At 41.1% G+C, this 19,196-nt stretch overlaps 1 protein-coding gene across 4 annotated transcripts in view; it reads left to right on the top strand.

Moving 5' to 3' along the window:
* Nucleotides 1-19,196, top strand: part of RERE (arginine-glutamic acid dipeptide repeats) — a 425,837-nt gene that overhangs the window by 152,139 nt on the left and 254,502 nt on the right. For all 4 annotated transcript variants that reach the window (XM_013064588.2, XM_004768623.3, XM_004768622.3 and 1 more), the window contains exon 2: nucleotides 16,841-17,309. In XM_013064588.2, coding sequence (XP_012920042.1) covers nucleotides 16,985-17,309 — 325 coding nt within the window. In that variant the 5' untranslated portion in view covers nucleotides 16,841-16,984. The remainder of the gene's footprint in view (nucleotides 1-16,840; nucleotides 17,310-19,196) is intronic.

Raw genomic sequence — 19,196 nt, 5'->3', positions numbered from 1 at the left:
TCTTTATATTCCTCATTCTGAATTCTAGTTCTGACACCTTACTAATGTCTGTATTGATTGGGTCCCTGGCAGTTAGCATACCTCTTCTTGTTCCTTTTCTTTTTGAGGTGAGTTTTTCTGTTTTGTCGTTTTGTCCAGAGAAGAATAGATGAATGAGAGCACAAAATGCTAAAAGTGTAACAATGACCCCAGAAAAATACACAGTAAACAAATTAGAAGAGACCCAAAACTGGAGGGGATAGAAGGTGGGAGGGAGGGGAGAAGAATATAATCAGGCTAGTGAATAGAACAGAACCACACACTAGATTTTGGGTGTATTTTGGTCTGTTAGAAGAAACTGCCTCCCAAAATTTTGAAGAAAGAAAACTTATTTATATACAAAAGAAGGGTAAATATGATGAAGGCATGGAATATGAGTATAAAGATGAAAATTTAAAAAGATTTAAAAAAAGGAATTGATAATTGGTTAAAAAAGGAAAGAGAAAGTTTTTTTAAAAAAGGGAGAGAATGTGATCAAGTGGGAGACTAGAACAAAGCCATACATTAGATTTAGGGTATATTTTGGTTTTTTAAAAGAAGAAGCTGTATCTCAAAATTTTAAAGAAAGACACACACACACACACACACACACACACAAAATAAGGTTAAATACAATGAAGGGATAGATATGACTGTAAAAATGAAAATTCAAAAAGATTTTAAGAAAGGAATTGATAAGATGTTGGTTGAAAAGGAAAAAGAAAAATTAAAAAAAAAAAAAAGAAAATGAAGAAAACTAACTTTGACAGAACGGAGAATCACGGGAAAAAAGCCATGAATTCTATGTGCTGCATTCCCCTAGCACTGGAGTTCTGTAGTTCTCACTGATCGGTGAGCTTGGTCTTGACTGGTTATTCTTGCTGATCTTCTGGGGGAGGGGCCTGATGTAGTGATTCTGAAAAGTCTTTGTCCAAGGTGAAACTGCACCACCCTTGTCAGGGGCCAGGCTAAGTCATCTGCTCAGGTTCGCCCTCAGAGCTTTTGTTCCCTTAATGCTTTCTATACAGCTTTGGAGGATGGGAATGAAAATGGTGACCTCCCAAGCTCCAGCCCTGGAGGAGCTGGGAACTCAGGGTCCCATTTTTCAGTGAGCCCTCAGAGAAAAGCAGTCACTCCAGTTTCTTGTTCTCCAGCTCTGCTCCATGGTCATCTGGCCTGTTACTGAGCCTTCTTGTCTCTGGCACACGGTCCTGTTTAGAGTCTTCACACCCAGCAGATTTCTGCAGCACGGTGCCATGCTGCTTCCACCTGGGGGAGGAAGGGGGAGCCTGCCCGGATCTGCTGCTTGTTGGGTTCTTGCTGGAAGAGTAATGGCCCAACTCTGCTGGGATCACGGTTTATGGCAACCCCTACCGGAAAGCCCATGCCTGGGCTCAGTCTTTGCAGCTGGTTTCCCCGCTTTGATACTTAGGAGCTGTGCCACACTCAGGCATCCCTGGTCATTCTGTGACCCCAAGGTCCTGAGACCACACTGTGGTCTAAGCGCTGGAGCAATGTACCTCCATGGAGCAGACTTCTAAAAATTCTGATTTTGTGTTCTGCTGTTCTATCTTACTAGTTGGTTGATCTAGGCACCCTCACCCCCCACCCCCGGGTCTGTCTTCCCAAATATCACCTTGGATTCACTTCTCTGCATGTCCTACCTTCCAGACAGTGGTTGCTTTTCTGTTTATAGAACTGCTGCTATTCGTTTTTTTTTTTTTTTCTTCCCCCTTTTAAAACTTTTTATTTATTTATTGGACAGAGAGAGAGAGATTACAAGTAGGCAGAGCAGCAGGTGGGGGTGCAGGGGAAGCAGGCTTCCTGCTGAGCAGGGAGCCTGATGCAGGGCTCTATCCCTGGAGCCTGAGATAATGATCTGAGCCAAAGGCAGAGGCTTAACCACAGAGCCATCTAGGCGCCCTGAATTGCTGCTATTTTATTCTTCAGTCTCCTTTTGAGTTTGTAGGTGTTCAGAATGGTGTGCTAACTATTTAGCTGAATTCCTGGGACCAATGAAATTTAAGTCTCCTATTCCTCTGCCATCTTGCTTTGCCATCTTGCTCTTCCCTCCAGGCTCTGGTATATTCTTAAGCTATTTTTTATTTTGCAAAGGGACTCTGTACAAACTGTGATGGTACAGTGGGGCTAAACATACTAGGGCTTGAAGCCATGTATGGTGTATCTGAATAGCCAGAGAGGTTAGAGCTCGCACTTAGCAGTGGGAACTTCAGGAGACACTCTGTTGGTCTGTGCTGTACCATGCCTCCTTCCATAGTTTCCTTCTATTCACTTACAGTTTCTTCATTTTTATGTTTCAGAATGGTAAGTGTCCATGTGGCTCTTGCACCCACAAATTTGACTGTTGTGCTTTTCAGCTTCTCGTTGTATATCACTTAACTGCTCTTGGCGTCTTGGTTACCCTTCTTGGTCATGGAGAGACTTTAGTGCTGAGAAAACATTAGCGGTGCTGCCATCACTGCTGATAAATGATGGCAGCTGTATAATTATATGTAAGAATGCTTATTTAGAAATGTCGACTGTCTTACTGGGAAGTGACCCTTCCCCTCTTTTTATGGTTATTCTTATTCTGAATGTTAATATAATCAGTCTTTTGGCCCAGGAAGTACAAGGAATCTAAAATAGTCAACTGTGGAACATACTTGCACTGTTCACGTTACCTGGACTTCATGCTTACCACTGTTCGCATATGTAGGAGATGGTATTTCTATAGCATACTGGATATAGTTTGCAAGTGCTTATATGGGACTTTGAAAAATTCATTGTATATTCTCTACTATAAGATAGGAAATAACAGGGGCGCCTGGGTGGCTCAGTGGGTTGAAGCCTCTGCCTTCGGCTCAGGTCATGATCCCAGGGTCCTGGGGTCGAGCTCCGAGTTGGGCTCTCTGCTTGGCAGGGAGCCTGCTTCCTCCTCTCTCTCTGCCTGCCTCTCTGCCTACCTCTGATCTCGCTCTCTGTCAAATAAATAAATAAAAATGTAAAAAAAAAAGGTAGGAAATAACAATGAGGAAAGATAATCGAAATTGAATTTACCTAAAATATCCAATAAAGTGTTTTCCAAATTTGTAATAGGAAATTTGAGCATCTTCTATGAACCATACATTTTTGTGTCAGATCTCTAGGCATAAAATGACTACATTCAGTTTCTGATACAGACTCTTTGATGAACATAGTTTCAGATTCTGGAAGGTCACCATGCATGAAAGAATTTGTTCATAGAGGAGGTAGCAAATGACAGAATATTGCATTTTCTCTTATTGTTGAAAACATCTTTTCTGTCATTAGCCAGAATTTGGTAATTTGATCTTTTAAAATTATATTTCCAGAGTATGATTTTTTGAATTTGGCACTGTTTCCTTTCTTTCATTGATTAATGTAATCATAATTTTCTTGATAAGATGCATAGATTTTTAATCTAGGTATGCCTTTCATATTAAACATTTAAAAATAATACTTCTTAAAAATAATTCTTCTTTAGGATTCAAATTATGGCACCAACTAAACATCACTAATGAGCCTATTAAACTTTGTTTTTCTGGGATTGAACTTCTATTTTGAATTCAATGCTTAATCACTATATTTTCTTTCTTTCTTTTTACGTAGACCTTAAACGTACAATGTTCACTTTAGGGCCTCAGAAATATTACCTATGGAAGTTATTTTTAAAATCCAGTACTTCTCTTTTATTAATTTGCAAGGAGAGAACCTTTCAAACAGCATACCCTACCCTTAAGTCTTCATTTGGACCACAGGTGTATTTCCCTTTGAAATAGGGTGGGGGAGTGTTCCCCTCTTATGTCTTCCTAGAGTGGAAACCAACTAAGACTGTAGCAGCCTAGATTTTATTAAATGCAGCATTTGGTACCATCATTAATACAGAATTTGTCTATAGGCAATTTTTACATTTGTAGTGGATTTCTCTGTGAATAAATCCCTCTATTGTTTTCGTTTTGGGATTTTCAGAATGTGGTCTTGATGCAGTCTTTCCACCATCTTGTTACTGTAGCTTCACTGGTCATTCACAAATTTAGTTGGCCTCTCAGTGGTTTCTTACTTGCTGCAAATTATTTTCTTGCCACCTTGGAATATTTCAGCCCTATATTTCAACCATCTAGTCACATGGTTGTTGATACTACTTTTATGGTGAGGACTCCTAGGTTTACATGCCCAAAGCTTTCTGACCTCTCAACTCTGCTTAGCTATCTACTAGCCATCTCAAATTTAACATGTTTCAAACAGAATTCCCAGTTTTCTTTCTTGTCCCAAGATCAGGAAATGACAGCTCAGTTGCTCAGGCCTAGATCTGGGCCCCTTCTTTGTCTCATTCTATATCCAGTCTGACAACAGATTGTGATGGCTTTGCTTGAATAGTCTGTGTTCTGACTTCTGCTAGTGCCCATGTGACCACTACCTTGCGGGAATCAGTAGTTTGCTTATCCCTACAGCAGCCAGAGGGAATCTATATAATGTAACTCAGTTACTTCTCTCTGCAAGACCCTACAGTGGCTTTTCTCTTATTTCAGTAAATACTCCCAGCTTCCTCTCATCTCTGGCTTTCTTCTTGTCTCCACCGCTCTGGCCACCTTGGCCTTCTGCTGCTGTTTGGATATGCCAGGCACGCTTCTGTCTCAGGCCTTCATTCTTGCTTTTTTCTCTCTAGCTGGAGTGCTTTCCTCCTGGCTAACCACACAACTTGCTCACTTACTTTCTTTTAAGTCAAATGACCTCTTATGAGTGATTACCATAAATAGCTTAACAGCCTTTCATCGTCTTTGCCTGGATTTGCTTTTCTCCATCGCACTTATCACCAGGTAGTAAACTATGTATTTTCCTGTTTGTTTGCCTTCTCTCTCTCTCTTCCTTCTAAACTCTCAGCTCTGTCTGAGGTTAGAGATTTCATGTATTCTGGTCACACATGGATATTTGCTGAGTTAGTGGAAGAAGTAACCGAGAGTCTGCTCTAGACTTTGTGTGTATTTGATGATCAGTGTTGTGGTCCAGGCCCTGGGACTTGCAGTATACCCTGCTCACTCACTGCTTGCCTGCCTCTGTAGCTGAGTAGATCTGGTGGCTCTTCTGTTTTTCTCTGACTGACCACAGGCCAACAGAGATGGCAGGGCAATACATGCGGTCAACCTAGAGAGTGTCACACCCAGTTAGAGTAGCTCACACATACGGTGCCTGGGTGGCTCAGTTGGTTAAGCTGCTGCTTTCAGCTCCCATCATGATCCCAGAGTCCTGGGATCGAGCCCCGGCATCGGGCTCCCTGCTCAGGGAAGAGCCAGCTTCTCCCTCTTCCTCTGCCTGCTGCTCTGCCTACTGCTCTGCCTACTTGTACAATCTATTTCTGTGTCAAACAAAACAAAACAAAACAAAACAAAACTCAAAAACCTTTAGACTAGCTCACACATAGAAAATGGCCAGTTGAGTTTTGGCTTAGACTTCTTTTAGTCAGGGCTACTTTTCGTTTTCATCTAAGGGTCAGATTCTAAGTGTTTTTAGAAGGACTGCTCCAGTGAGTTTATGATTCTGTTTTTCCCTTGATGTAATTTGTACCCCTGGATTAGAAGTGTATTATGAATGCTTTTGGTTTTTCATATGTGTGTGAAGTGTAATTGTATTAACTATAAAATTCACCCTGTCATCAAATGCTGAGAGCTTCTGTGCCATGGTTGGGAATTATTTTGAATCTTGGAACCCTGCAGACTTAAAGCCACCCTGTCCCTCTTACCGGCTTTTGAACATGTTGGATAAAGGTGGTAAACCTGACTACATATTCCTATGTATTAAAGATTGCTGTGGTCCAAAGAAGATTCTCTTTCATTTCTAGCATTACATGAAATAAAACTTCTCCTTCTATATGTTTAATTAATTATTCTTTTACAGCTTTAAGAGGTGGTGTTAGTTCCAGAGGTAAAAGCTCATCCTTACTTTAGCCAGGTTTATCTTTTTTCTTAGCTGGAGTTAAGCTTGAGCTTTTTCTTACTTGTTTGTAGCATTGCTGTTTGTGTGTTTGAATAGCTTTATTGAAATATGATTCACATATAATTTACCCATTTAAATTATACATTTAATGGCTTTTAATATATTCACAGATAGGTGCAACCATCACCACAGTCAATTCTAGAACATTTTTATCACTCCTAAAAGGAACCTAGTAACCATAGCAGTCCCATGACCCCCCACCCCCAATCTGCTTTGTATCTCTGTGGATTTGCCTTTCCTGGACACATCTGTGACTGGCTTTCCCCCCCATGTATCATAATGTTTTCCAGGTTTTATTCATGTTGTAACATGTATAAGTATTTTACTTCTTTTTATTGCTGAATAATGTTCTGTTGTGTGGATGTATTTTAGTCATCCCTCTGCTTAGGGTTCTATTTATGGCTGTGCTTTGGGAAAGTGAGTTTAGGAATTCTATATCCTTTCATATCAGGGACTTGGATTCACAGGCATTTGGTTTCCCTCATACTTGGCATTGTGGACATCAGGTTTTCTCTTTAATTATATGATAACAGAAGCATCCACTTGGCCCCATGATTAGGCAAGTCACTGACAAGTAATACTACTCCTAACAACCCTTCAGGGCTTGCCAGGGAACATCAAGATTTTCAGGATATATTATTTCTGTTTTCCTAATTCAGTGTCAGGGACCTGTGTAATACTATTTCAGGCAGTGCTTTGAATTAGTCTAGCTTTTTGCAGAGAACAAAAAACATGCCATCTTAGAGTTTTTGTAATGGTGTTTGCTTTATGGATTGCATATTACGTAAGCATAATTACGAACAAAACAACACACATGCTTATTAGCCCCTTGAAATCTCTGTGATAGAATTTATTTGTTTAAAGCAGCGGTTCTCAACTGTAAGCAACTTTGCTTCCCAGAGGATAGGTGTCAATATTTGGAGTTATTTTTTGTTGTCCTGATTGGAGCAGAGGGTTGTGATATTACAGCCTGCATGGGTTGAGACCCAGGGATAATACATAGGACAGCCTCCCCACAACAAAGGATGATTTGGCCCCAAATGTTTATCATGCCACAGTTGAGAAAGCCTGCTTTAGAGTGACCATTGAATTTTCTTTAATCCACTGAGCAGAAGTGACGTAGCTCTAGGCAGTGTGCAAGGCAAAAAATTCAGTGTGTATTTGGTAGAACTTCACATTTAACAATATAGGAGAGCAGTTGCTTATATTGAATGAGTTTGTGTGTTCTTTAAGGGATGCTCGAATGGTTGATTAGTTATTTCCTTGTTGGAAACCACCTTGGACACCTCATCTTTCCTTACTCCTACTTCATATAAAAAGAGTATATATTGTTTGTTATTTAAACAATTTAATTGAGTTGTTAATTGTAATCTAGAGTTTTGCTGTTTCGGGTGCTTTGCAGGTTCTTTGTTTTGTGATTGTTATGTGTTTTTGGAAGAAATTGTCAAGAGTCCACTAATCTTTATTCTTTCCACTTTTCCCCAAGCTTCAGAGGGAGGAAATGTTACTCTAAGCATTATATCCACTTTTGAATAAGCGACAGTCATTCAGCACTTCCTTCTGTTTTGATATCACAGAGGTCCCTCCCTGAATTTGACTGGTGTGTCCCATCTCCGTTATGTTCTTTCAGTACCGGGTATGCTAACTCATGATTGATTGAGTTTAAGTATTCATTAACCCCAAATGTAGAGAATTGTTGGAGTTGCATGTATAGCCACTCATTCGCTTATATTGTTGAGCTTGTCGGGTGGAAGAACTTCACAACTCATTTTTTTTTTTTTTTACACAGAAGAACTACTCTTAAATACCACATCAGTTTTGGGTAAAACATAGTCTTACCTCTGCATGGGGTCACAGACCTGCTGACCCCATATTTCAGTGTTACCTTGCAGGTTCGTAGGTGATTTCTCTGCCATATTTTGAAGTATTCTCTGCAGCAGGTTGCTGTTTATGAGAATACCGTATTTCTTATCCAGTGAGGGCAAGTGTTGGAGTGACATTTCCCTTTCTAGAGCAAAAGTCATTAATTACATTTTCTCTCCCAGGATGTTGATATGAAAAGGAACAGGAGAAGAAAATTGGTTTCCTTTTGAAAGCAAGTTGCCCAACTGTAGCATGCCTTTTTGGTTTTCCTTGGCATGCAGGCTGCAGCTGCTTCTCTTAGAGGCAGGGCCCGGAAGATGGGGTAGCTTTCTTGTGTCTTCTGCATTTGGACCATCTCATTTTGTTCCTAAGAGAGAATGCTAAATGCGGAAATGGCAAAGGCAGAAGTTCTTGGGGTGCTTTGGTTCCTGATATAGGCTTTCAGAGACGGGATTGGAAAGCAAGCTTGTTCAGATGGAGCTAACAACTCCTACACCTCCGGTCAGACAAGGTCAATGTTTCCAAAATGTTCCTTTTGTCTCAAGAGTCTTCAGTGACACCTGTTTGCTTAGCCTGTTGTTTTGGATAACTTAGCTTTTAAGGATGGATAATTTAAGGCAATATGGCCTTGTGGTTAAGAGTATAGGCCCCGGAGGCTGCGGCCTGGTTATATATCCTAGATCTAACACATAATTGTGTGATTTGGGTCTACTTGCTCAGCTTCTCTGTGGTTGCTTTTGCATTGGAAAATGTACATAACAATAGTACGATTGAACAGAGTTAGATTGGTCATATGTCCTGGTTTACATGTTTTTTTTCTTGAATAATTACTAATCTGGTGAAGATTAAATGGATTAATGTGTAAAATGCTTAGGGCATTTTAAGTGCTCAGTGAGTGATAGTTGCTTTATTATTTTAGGAACCTCCATTAACTGTCCTCCCCATGTGCCCCTCCCCCAGCCCATTTCCTACTGGTTTTTCCCTATAGTTCCCATTAAGGATGGTGATTAACCCACCTTTCTTCTTACTGTACTTCTTTGCACCTGAAATGTTTTCTCTATCTTTTTGCTCATCCTTACCCTGTTCAGGGTTTATGATCCAGCCTGAGCACCACTTCACTTGTGTGCTCATGAAATATTTTCTTTCCCAAATAAAAGTCTTATCATAGTGCTCTCTTGACTTACCTAGCTTATGTGTGAGACGGAGGGCAGGAAAAGATGATTTATTGCTCATCTTTGCATACCAGGCAGAGTTAGGATTTGAGAAATCTGAGAATACCAGAGGGGGTAGAAACAGTCAAGGGTCAATTTCTCATGGAGCTTCTAGCTTCTGGACAGCTGCTAATCAAGTCACACAAATAACTGTGAACTTACAGTTGTAGAAAGTGTTGCAAAGGGATTTAACCTAATCATTTTGGACAGGAAAAGACATCTCAAGGAAGTTGTTGTTGAGCTGTGACCTGAAGGAAGAGTAGGAGACACATAGGTTAAGAAAGGAGAGAAGCATCACAGACCAAAGGAAGAACCTGAGCAAAGTACATGCTCTGGGCAGGGGGGCATGTGGTATATTCAGGGAACTGAGGGAAGGAATGCCAGAGTGGTGTGAGATGAGTCAGATAAGATGAAGGGCTTGGAACATTGGTGTGGCTTAGTCAGAGGAGTATGCAGCTCTTGGTCTTGGGGGATTATGAGTTTAAGCCCCACATTAGAGGTAGAGATAACTTAAGAAAACATTAGAAAAAAATAAAAGGGCCTTGTAGATCATGTTATGATTTGGGTTTTTAGCCAACAGAAGTGGGAAGTCATTGAATGACCATTTTTAAGGTGTGATTGACATAATCATATCAGCCTTTTGAGAGGTGTACCCTTGGCTGGAGTGTAGAAGGAGAACTGTAAGGGCTCATAGTGGATTTGAAGAGAAGCTAGTTGAAGTGGTCCAGAAAAGCCATCCTAGAAGCTGTAACTGAGGTTGTGATGTTGGAGGTGTCCTGAAGTAGAGGAGGTTGAGAGAAATTTATTAGGTAACAGTGACAGGGTCGGTTGATGCTAGGGTGAAAGGTGGTCACTAATGATGCTGCCCGGGTGTCTCGCTGGCATGACAAGGATGAGGAGGGAGAGAGAGAGACCAGTCACTGAGAGAGACCATTTAGAAGAAGGGCTCATTTGGGGCCAGAGCATGCCTTTAGTTTGGATATGTTGAGGTACCTTTGAGATCTCCAGGAGGAGACTTGAGGTGGACAGTTTTCATTCTGTGGAGGTTTGGTAGACATGTCCGTTTGTGGTCACTTGTGTGTTTGTGTTACCTGTGGGCTGGTGGACGTGTATGAAATTGATAAGGATAGAAGTCGAGGATGAGAAAGGGGACACCGTGCCCTATAGAACTCCTGCTCTGGCTGGTGGGGTACTGGGGGGCAGAGGGTCAGGTTGATAGACCCAGGAGAGGACTGTGCCAGGTAATCCAAAGGTGAGCAGCCTTTCCAGAGGGAGGGTGTGTGTTCAGTGGAGTGGTCAAATGATAATGAGGTTGACACTCTACAGTGGGTTTGGTACAGAGAGGAAATTGCTGTAATGGGAGTTGTTCCAGTAAACATGCTATGATAGCCATGGTCCTTGTCAGTTAGTGGAGAATGACCATAGGCTAGCAGTGCCTGATGGCAATGGGATGAGCGATGGCCCTTTTACAGGCAGACTGGGAGTACTGGGAGCCTTCCTGGAGTGAGGCGGCAGAAATGCCTGAGGCCCTGAAGGTGAGCTGAGGTTAGGCAGACTAAGGGGAGGAGGTGAGTATTCTAAGCACAAGGGTTCCTGAGAAGGAAGGGAGTGCTTTGAGGGGGCTGGAGCGCACGGGAGAGGTGGAGAGGGAGCTGGCGAAGCCAAAGGACAGTCAGGACATGAGGTTCTTCCCAGTCTTTGGAAGTGAATTGTACTTTATTTTATTTTTTTTAATTTTTAAAAAAAGATTTTGTTTATTTATTTGACAGACAAATCACAAGCAGGCAGAGAGGCAGGCAGAGAGAGAGGAGGAAGCAGGCTCCCCGCTGAGCAGAGAGTGCGATGTGGGGCTCTATCCTAGGACCTTGGGATCATGACCCGAGCCAAAGGCAGAGGCTTTAACTCACTGAGCCACCCAGGCACCCCTGAATTGTACTTTAAAGGCTGGATTGTGTGGGGGTGTGAATTATACCTGTTTAAAAAGAGTGGTGCAGTGTCGGACATGCTGGCTGGCTGCATTGCGGGGAAAATTGGAAGGAGGGCAAAAACCAAAATTTTAGTGGCAGAGATCAGTTTGAAGGCAGTTGTATTAGTCTCTGTGAAAGATGTTGATGCCTTGTCACTGAATCGGGGGGAGCAGTAGATAACATTATAGAGATACTCAGGCTGTGACTGGTGGACCCTAAGAGCTGAGCCAAATACTTGCTGTGTGATTGGGAATTTGACAAACAAATATTTCTTGATGTGGTTGAATGAGGAAAAATTAATTGTACTTCACTAGCTGCATTGGTGAGTCAAGTGTCCTATAGAATTTGGCTTGAGTAACTGGATTATTAGCATTCAGGGAGTGAGACCTCAGGAGGAAGTGGCAACTTTTCATGGACAAGTGAGTTTTATATGATCGCAGAGATGATCTTTTTGAATTTTTGTCATTTGTAGTCCGTTCTACACAATTTAGTTCTCAGTCGTACAGTAGAATGCCCCCACCCCCAGCCTGCGCCACAAGAGGCACTAAACCCTGGAGGGTAGGCATGATGTTTGGCTACGTTTGTATCTTGCATAGCACAATATACTATTGGGTATTATCTGCTGGTGAGAGTTTGCATCTGTAAAGCACTTCACAGTCTATAAGTGCATATGCATAAAGTGTGCTTAATTAACTTAATTCTCAAAGCAGTTCTGGGAGGTCGCTGGTGATTGTCCTTATTTTATAGCAGTGAAACGGATTTGGAGAGGTAGAGTGATTTGCCCAAGGCAGTTCAGTACATAGCAGTGCCAAGATCTTGGGTCTTGGCTTTTCAGTCCAGTTCTGACATGGGTCTAACCTCCTGAGACTGCTTAAATAGTGTCAGGAAATGGTTTTCTTAAAATGAGATTTGGGCCCTGAGCATGACAGGAATTTTAGCATTTTCTGAATTGGTTCTGGTAAGTCATGTTGAGGGGTTTGTGAGCGGTTGTTGGTTTCACTTTAAGAGCCAAATGATGTTTATGCAGAGGGTGAACTAGCTGAAGTTATAAAGAGTAGTAGTTCTGTATCACTGACTCTTGAAGGCCTTTGACTTTGATAAGATGAGAGCACAGCTAGGCTGGCTGACCAGATTTTTATCAGTTAAGATAAAATGATGAAGTGCAACCTGATAAATGTGGGAACTACTGAGAAGAATACATGTTTTTTTAATTAGTCCTAGGGGTGCTGCTTTTGGAAATTTGTAAGTTGCAGGTCTGTTTTGAATATGCTCTCCACTCAAGCATGAGTACTAAAGGTTTTTGTGGGTCTAAAAAATTTTATCAGAAAAGCTATGCACATTCACTTCCTTGGTGATCTTATTCAATCTCATGGCTTTAAAAATGAAATTAAAAGTAAATCTTTATCTCCAGCATGGACCTCTGCCTACTGAAGATCTTTGTGTGCTTTTTATAAGCCTCTCAAACTTAGCATGTTCGTACCTGAGCTCTTAATTTTCTTCCAAAACTCATATAACGCCTGCTTCGTCATCCAGCTGCTCATGCCAGAGCACTTGGAGCTGTTCCTGGCTTCTTTCCGTCCCACCTCACCTCCCAGTTTGTCAGCACATCCAGTTTGCCACTTACCTTAAAAGCACACAGAAAATAAGACTTCTCCCCTTCTCTGCCCGTGCCGTGCTGGTCTGTCTCAGCTGCCTCTGCCTCTTACCTGGCTTATTATATAGTAAGCCTCCTCCCTCACTGGTCTTCATGCTGTAACCCCTGCATCCCTTTAGGTTTTTTCTCAACGATTAGAGTGATCTTAAACATAGTCAGATCATGTCTTTCTCTGTTACTCAGATCCCTGCAGTAGCTGAAGTGTCATTCAAGTCACTTCATGTCACTTCATGACACTTGAGTAAAGGCTCCAGCGTTCTTACACTGGCTTGCAAGGCAGGATTCCGCTGCCACTTCACCTCTCTGAACTCATCTCCTTCCACTTTCCCTCTTCCTCATGCCACTGCAGCCCCACTGGCCTCCTGGATCTTGTGTGTGCTCAGCTCACTTCTGTCTCTGGACATTTGCACCTCCTCCCTCTCTGCTGGAATAAGCTCCTTTCATGTACCCCACGGCTTTAACAAAGCCCAAGGCCTTCCTTGCAAGTCTCCCACACTGAGTCCTGTTCTACCCCCCTCTGGATTCCTTACTTAAGATCTTCTCATATACTGTATACATATCATTCTTTTGATTATGGTGTCTTTCCATTCCCTGGACCATCAACTCCACAAGAGCAGGGAAGTTTGTGTGTGGTTCTCTCCTGCTTTCCTCAAACCTAGAGCAGTAAGTAGTACACAGTAGGCATTTGGTAGACATTTGTTCAGTGAATAGACTTGTGACTCTGAACATGTTCTAGATTAGATTTTCTTTTTTCTTTTGTTTTTAAAGTATTTTATAGTGGTATGCGAGTGGCTCAGGAAATTAAGCATCCAACTCTTGATTTTGGCTTAGGTCATGATCCTTGGGGTTGTGGGATGGAGCCCTGCATGGGTCTCTGAGCTCAGTGGGGAGTCTGCTTGGGGTTCTCTCTCCCTCTGCCCCTCCCCCCAACTTGTGTGTGAGTGTGCCTCGCTTTTGCTCTCTCAAATAAATAAAAAAATAAAATCTTAAAAAGTATCTTATGGTTTTTGTTTAACTGGGTTGAGCAAGTGAATCAACAGAAATATCTTCAGTATTTTTGTCTTTGTTACTGGATAAAAATTTCTTTTGGGGAAGGGAAGGGCAAAGTGAGTGTGTTTCCTAAATCTGTCTGTGCAAATTATCAGCCTGGATGCTTGCAGGAAAAGTTAGCACCGATGAAGAGCTGGTGACTTTGGGGCACAGATTACAACCTGAGTAGTAGGTTATAATTGGGTCGGATGGGGCTTCCTTGGGCAGAATCATTGGCTGTATGGCTTCATGCACATGATTTCTTCTCAGTTTCCCTTCTGTAGTCTATAAAGTGGGGATGGTGACTTCTGTCAAGTTCACTGAGCTGCTGAGAAAGAATTGAATGAGATCATGGCAGGAACCTGCTCTATAAACCCCTTATTGTTAACAAAAATGCTATTGTATTGATAGATCATTTCTAGCAAATTGAAATGACATCTACACTTGTTATTGCCATCTGGTTTCTCTCTGGATTTCTTTCCTTAAATGTCACATTATTATTGTGTGTTGGTCATTGTATAATGAGGCTCAGAAAAAATCTGATTAGTATGGTAAATGCAGAGGGAAAAAAATACATCCCTGTTGCACTGTGTTTTAGAGTCAAATGTAAATGGTAATTGGTTGACTTTTGCTTTGGATTATCACTGTTCTTAGTTACCTGAAAGTTTTGGATATACACACGGGGCTTTATTTTGTGGATGTCCTCTGTTGTTTCTTGAATTTTTCTTTCTTGCTTAGTCTTGGCAGAGATAACTCAAATTTCTTTGAAAATAGAAGCTTGTATATATGATTTTTAAAGGAGTAGTTGAATGTACGACATGGACTTAATATTTCTTTCCTTTCTGAGTGCTGAAAAAATATTTTTACATAATTTTCTGATTATCTTGTTAACCCTGGAGAGAATGCTCTTTTTCTTAAATTCATCAGATGTCTGTCCTTGAGCTATATCTGAGAAGTTTTCAGCCTAAGCTGCTTGTTCTTATTAGATTCCAAGTAGACCTTGTTGTGTTTTCAGTGTCAAAGAGGAACGTTTTATTTTTTTTTAATTTTTTTATTTTTTAAAGATTTTATTTATTTATTTGACAGAAATCACAAGTAGATGGAGAGGCAGGCAGAGAGAGAGAGAGGGAAGCAGGCTCCCCGCTGAGCAGAGAGCCCGATGCGGGACTCGATCCTAGGACCCTGCGATCACGACCTGAGCCTAAGGCAGCGGCTTAACCCACTGAGCCACCCAGGCGCCCCAGAGGAACGTTTTAAAAACGGTGTTTGCTAATAGTTTTCTTTCTTGCATGATTGGCTTGTTCATGCTTTAAACTTTAGCCCAGTGGAGAAAGTAGTATGTCTCCTTGTGTATTTTCAGTTGCTAATACTAGTGGCCTTCAGGGACTTGGGAGTATATTACTGTCTGTTTAGCAGATTATTCATCTAGGCAAAACTTTTGCAGGCACTAGGATAATTTTTCATTTTCTTGAAATATGTTTAGAAAATTGAAATCCTATCAGAAGCCTATTTCCTATGTAGAAGGAAGTAATCCAAGTCTATGCTACACGCTTTCTTTCTTCTGACTTTAAGTTGTCAGCATTATTATTCCTTTATAGGTCTGTCTTCCATAGGTGCTTGTGAATATTTTATATTTTCTTGAATGCCTGAGGATATTTGAAGTGCTTATGGAGAGGTCTTTTCTGGTGTCAGAGTTGACCTAAAAGCTTTAGAGAGAGAATATAATCATTTTGGATGGTTTTGGCATGACCAAATAGAATTTTCTCTGTGTTTAAATATAATAGAATAGACCAAATAGACCAAATAGAAGTTTCTCTGTGTATGTAATTGCAAGTTGATTTGTTTGTTGTTGTCTGAATAAAGAGGACCAATCTTTTGTTTGTTTGCATGTGTCGTTTTCTGTCTGGCCCTAGTAACCTAAGAAGCAGATGGTTCTCATATTGATCAGTTGTTTGCTTTTGGGGGGGTGGGTAGGGGCACTTAGAGCATTGAGGGCAAGGACTCTTGAGTTTTTTCCTCATTGTGTCTTCAGTTCCAAACACCTGGCATGTAGATAGTATTTAGTATAGATTGTTCAACAAATGAGAGATGTTGAGGAAGATGATTCAGGATGGCAAGAGATAAATTACTGGTAATTATGACTGTCCTAAAACTGACTTGTAAACAAAATAGTCCATGTCCATCTGTCACTGTCCTCCCCTCACCCTGTAAAATTTTTACAAGAATTGTGTTGGGTTGAGATTGGAGAGTCTCTTTCCTCATTGTAAAGTCTTACAAACTTCAGTCTTTCCTTGTTGAGCTTAGTTCTAGAGAGGAGTTTACTAGGGAGGTTATTAATAGTGGAAATTTGAAAGCATGTAAAAACCACCTAATATTCCCTAAAGATGGAAGATTGTTTTTGGAAGCTGTTTTGTCAAGGCAGAGATAATTCAGAGATACCATTTCTCCTGGAAAATAACTAGAGCAGGAGACTTAGAAGATGGGAAGAATTGCAGTTGAAGGCAAGACTCTTGCTTTGAGGGTCATCACTTTTATTTGAGTCAATACCTGTGTTTATTCTTGAGAGGAGCTCTGGAAATTTGGCAATGTGGCTGGAAAGAGTTTTCAGAAGATAGTTCCCTGTGAGAGACATCTTGAGACATTTTTCCAGGCTATCCAATTATTTTTTAAAACCCCCCCCCCCGTGTTAATACTTTTAGTATATAGGTTCTTGCCCTTGTAAATTAATATTATGGGTTATGAAGCTCCTTTTATGTAATTATACCCATTATATATTGTGTATTAGGTATGCGTTACTTTTTCCTTCAAAAGAAGAGAACAATTGATGAACAGAAAGTGTGGTTTACTATTATGCATTGAGATGTTTTCATTATTGGTGTGGTAGTAAATCCCAAGCCATAAACTAGCTGAGGCCAAAAACTTCACATACTTTGTATCACTTGTCCTAACTTTTTCCAGTGGTTTGCCAGGTTTTTGGGGCTAAAACATGAGTAAGTAAGAGATTCATTTAACAAAGCATTATTTTAGGAAGGAAATATGAGAAAATGTTAAAGTAAAATCAGTTTCTCTTTCTCTCTTTTCTTGCCTAGCGTTTTTGAAACGTTGGGGTAGTTGGAGTGGTTGGATTTTCCCTGGAATTGAGTGAGAAATTCAGAAGACTGAAGCCCAGGCTTACTGTCTACCTTTCACGGAGGCCTAGCCGTGAGAGGACAGAAGAAGGCACGTGGAGAATCATGACAGCTGATAAAGACAAAGACAAAGATAAAGAGAAGGACCGGGACCGAGATCGGGACCGAGAGAGAGATAAACGAGACAAAGCAAGAGAGGGTGAGAATTCAAGACCACGCAGGAGCTGCACCTTGGAAGGAGGAGCCAAAAATTATGCTGAGAGTGACCACAGCGAAGATGAGGATAATGACAATAATAGTGCCACCACGGAGGAGTCCACGAAGAAGAACAAAAAGAAACCACCGAAAAAAAAATCTCGTTATGAAAGGACAGACACTGGTGAGATAACCTCTTACATCACTGAGGATGACGTCGTCTACAGACCAGGAGGTAAGGAGCACAGTGTTTGTGGTGGCGAAATGTCATCTGCATTTACAGGCCTGTTTACACGTTAGGGAAGACAGGAGACCCAGAAAAGTAGATAGTAGTTTTGGGTTGAAAACAATCAAGGTAGGAAACACATTGACCCACTTCGGCGCAGTTGGATGCGCTGGCTTCTTGCTTGTGTAGAGACACAACTTGGTCTTTTGTCCCGGTTAGTGCATTTGTCAGTTTCTTTCTTTGTGTCCTTGTGCTGCTGCTTCTCTCCCTTCACCATCTGTTCAGTAGATCTCATAGTTAGATGGCTTCCTTGCCTTTTATGTTCAACACAGTTAGGCAGTGGCAACCCTGAGAATAGAACGCATGGAAGGATAAGTAAACCTTAGTGAAGATTCTTAGGAGCGGGATGTTCACATGAGCTGCAGCAATGAGCAGAAGCTGAAGAAGTATCTTTAAAGGCCTTCAGGCTAAAGTTTATTTCTCCTGACAACCTCCTTGTCCAAGGAACTGAGCTTCAGAATCTCTAACCAGTGATAAGAGATGAGGACAACTAACTTGCTTTCTTTTCTAGGAAATGTACTATAATTTACTCAGTGTATCGAGGCTTATAGCATTGTTCAGAGAGAGACAGACCCAGCCTTCAGATGAGATCCAGGGAAACCAGTGATGGAAAACCTGTTGGGCGCCCACAAATCTCCCCCCTCAAAGATTTATTTATTTCTTAGAGAGAGAGGAAGAGAAAGTACATGCATGAGTGGGGGGAGGGGAAGAGATAGAATCCCAGGCAGACTCCCCGCTTAGTGGGACTTGTGGCTGTATCCTGTGACCTGTGAGATCATGACCCCTGCTGAAATCAACCAGCTGAGCCACCCAGGCGCCCCACAGAACTTTTCTTTCTTCATGTCACCTGTTGTGTGTGTTAAAGTTTTTTTCTTACAGAAGTCAGTAAAACCAGTAAAATCGTTTGAATTGCTTATGATGCTAAGAAGTGATATGAATTTCATGAGGTATAATTAAGAGATCAAAAGTCTCCCAGTTTGCTGTTCTTCCAGGGAAGGGAGGGTAAAGAAATTAGGTTATGTTGTTGACGTTGTATAGTTGTTTTACCGAGGAATACTGTAACTTTTCTGAACTTTGTGTAAAGTACCAGATTTTTTTTTATTCCTATATAGGAATTTGTTTTAAATTTCAAAAGATAAGAACAGTATTAGAACTTACCTAGATGAACTTCTAGTCACAAGTATAGTTTATTGATGATTAACTGAGAAGATGCTTACATGGCATGAAAGTATAGCATTAGGTTTTAGGCGAGCTAGAGCTCTGCGGGGAGATCGAGTAATGTGTGCATTACAGTATTGTTAGGGTCTGTGATTTAGAAGGCTCAGATACTGTACAGTAAGAATACCTGAGCTGCTGAAGAATATCTCATTTCAGAGTTACTGCACATTACTTGCTATCGACCTATTCAGTTCTAAGTTGTGAGAAAGGAACAAATGTGTTAACTTATTTAGATACAGATATAGTATCATAAATAAGGAAAATATTCAAAATAAGGAAAGATCTCACTTGTTTTCCTTTTCTCATGATATATAACAAGTCAGTGTGGTTATGCGATTGTCTGGATCATTGTCAAAAGGCCTGCTGCTTTGTGCAGTACTGAATGCCCACCTTTCTCAGGGGAATATTACTCCTGTGTCAGTGGCAGTATTTCCCTCAAATATTTGTAGTCAGACACGTATGGGAAGTGCTGTACATACTGTCCCTGTCATAAGAGTTCATAGATTCAACTTCAGGACCCTGAGAAGTCCTGCAGTTCTGGTAACCTTTGTAACATTAAAAAAACAAACAAACAAACAAAACCCCACCAAATCTGCTGTTTATTCCCCATTATGGGAT

The sequence above is a fragment of the Mustela putorius genome, unplaced genomic scaffold (assembly GCF_011764305.1).
Source record: "Mustela putorius furo isolate JIRA1106 unplaced genomic scaffold, ASM1176430v1.1 tig00003853_pilon_pilon_pilon, whole genome shotgun sequence".
Classification (NCBI taxonomy): Eukaryota; Metazoa; Chordata; class Mammalia; order Carnivora; family Mustelidae; genus Mustela; species Mustela putorius.
The sequence above is the reverse complement of the archived record's forward strand: the minus strand, read 5'-3'. Positions and strand labels throughout refer to the sequence as shown.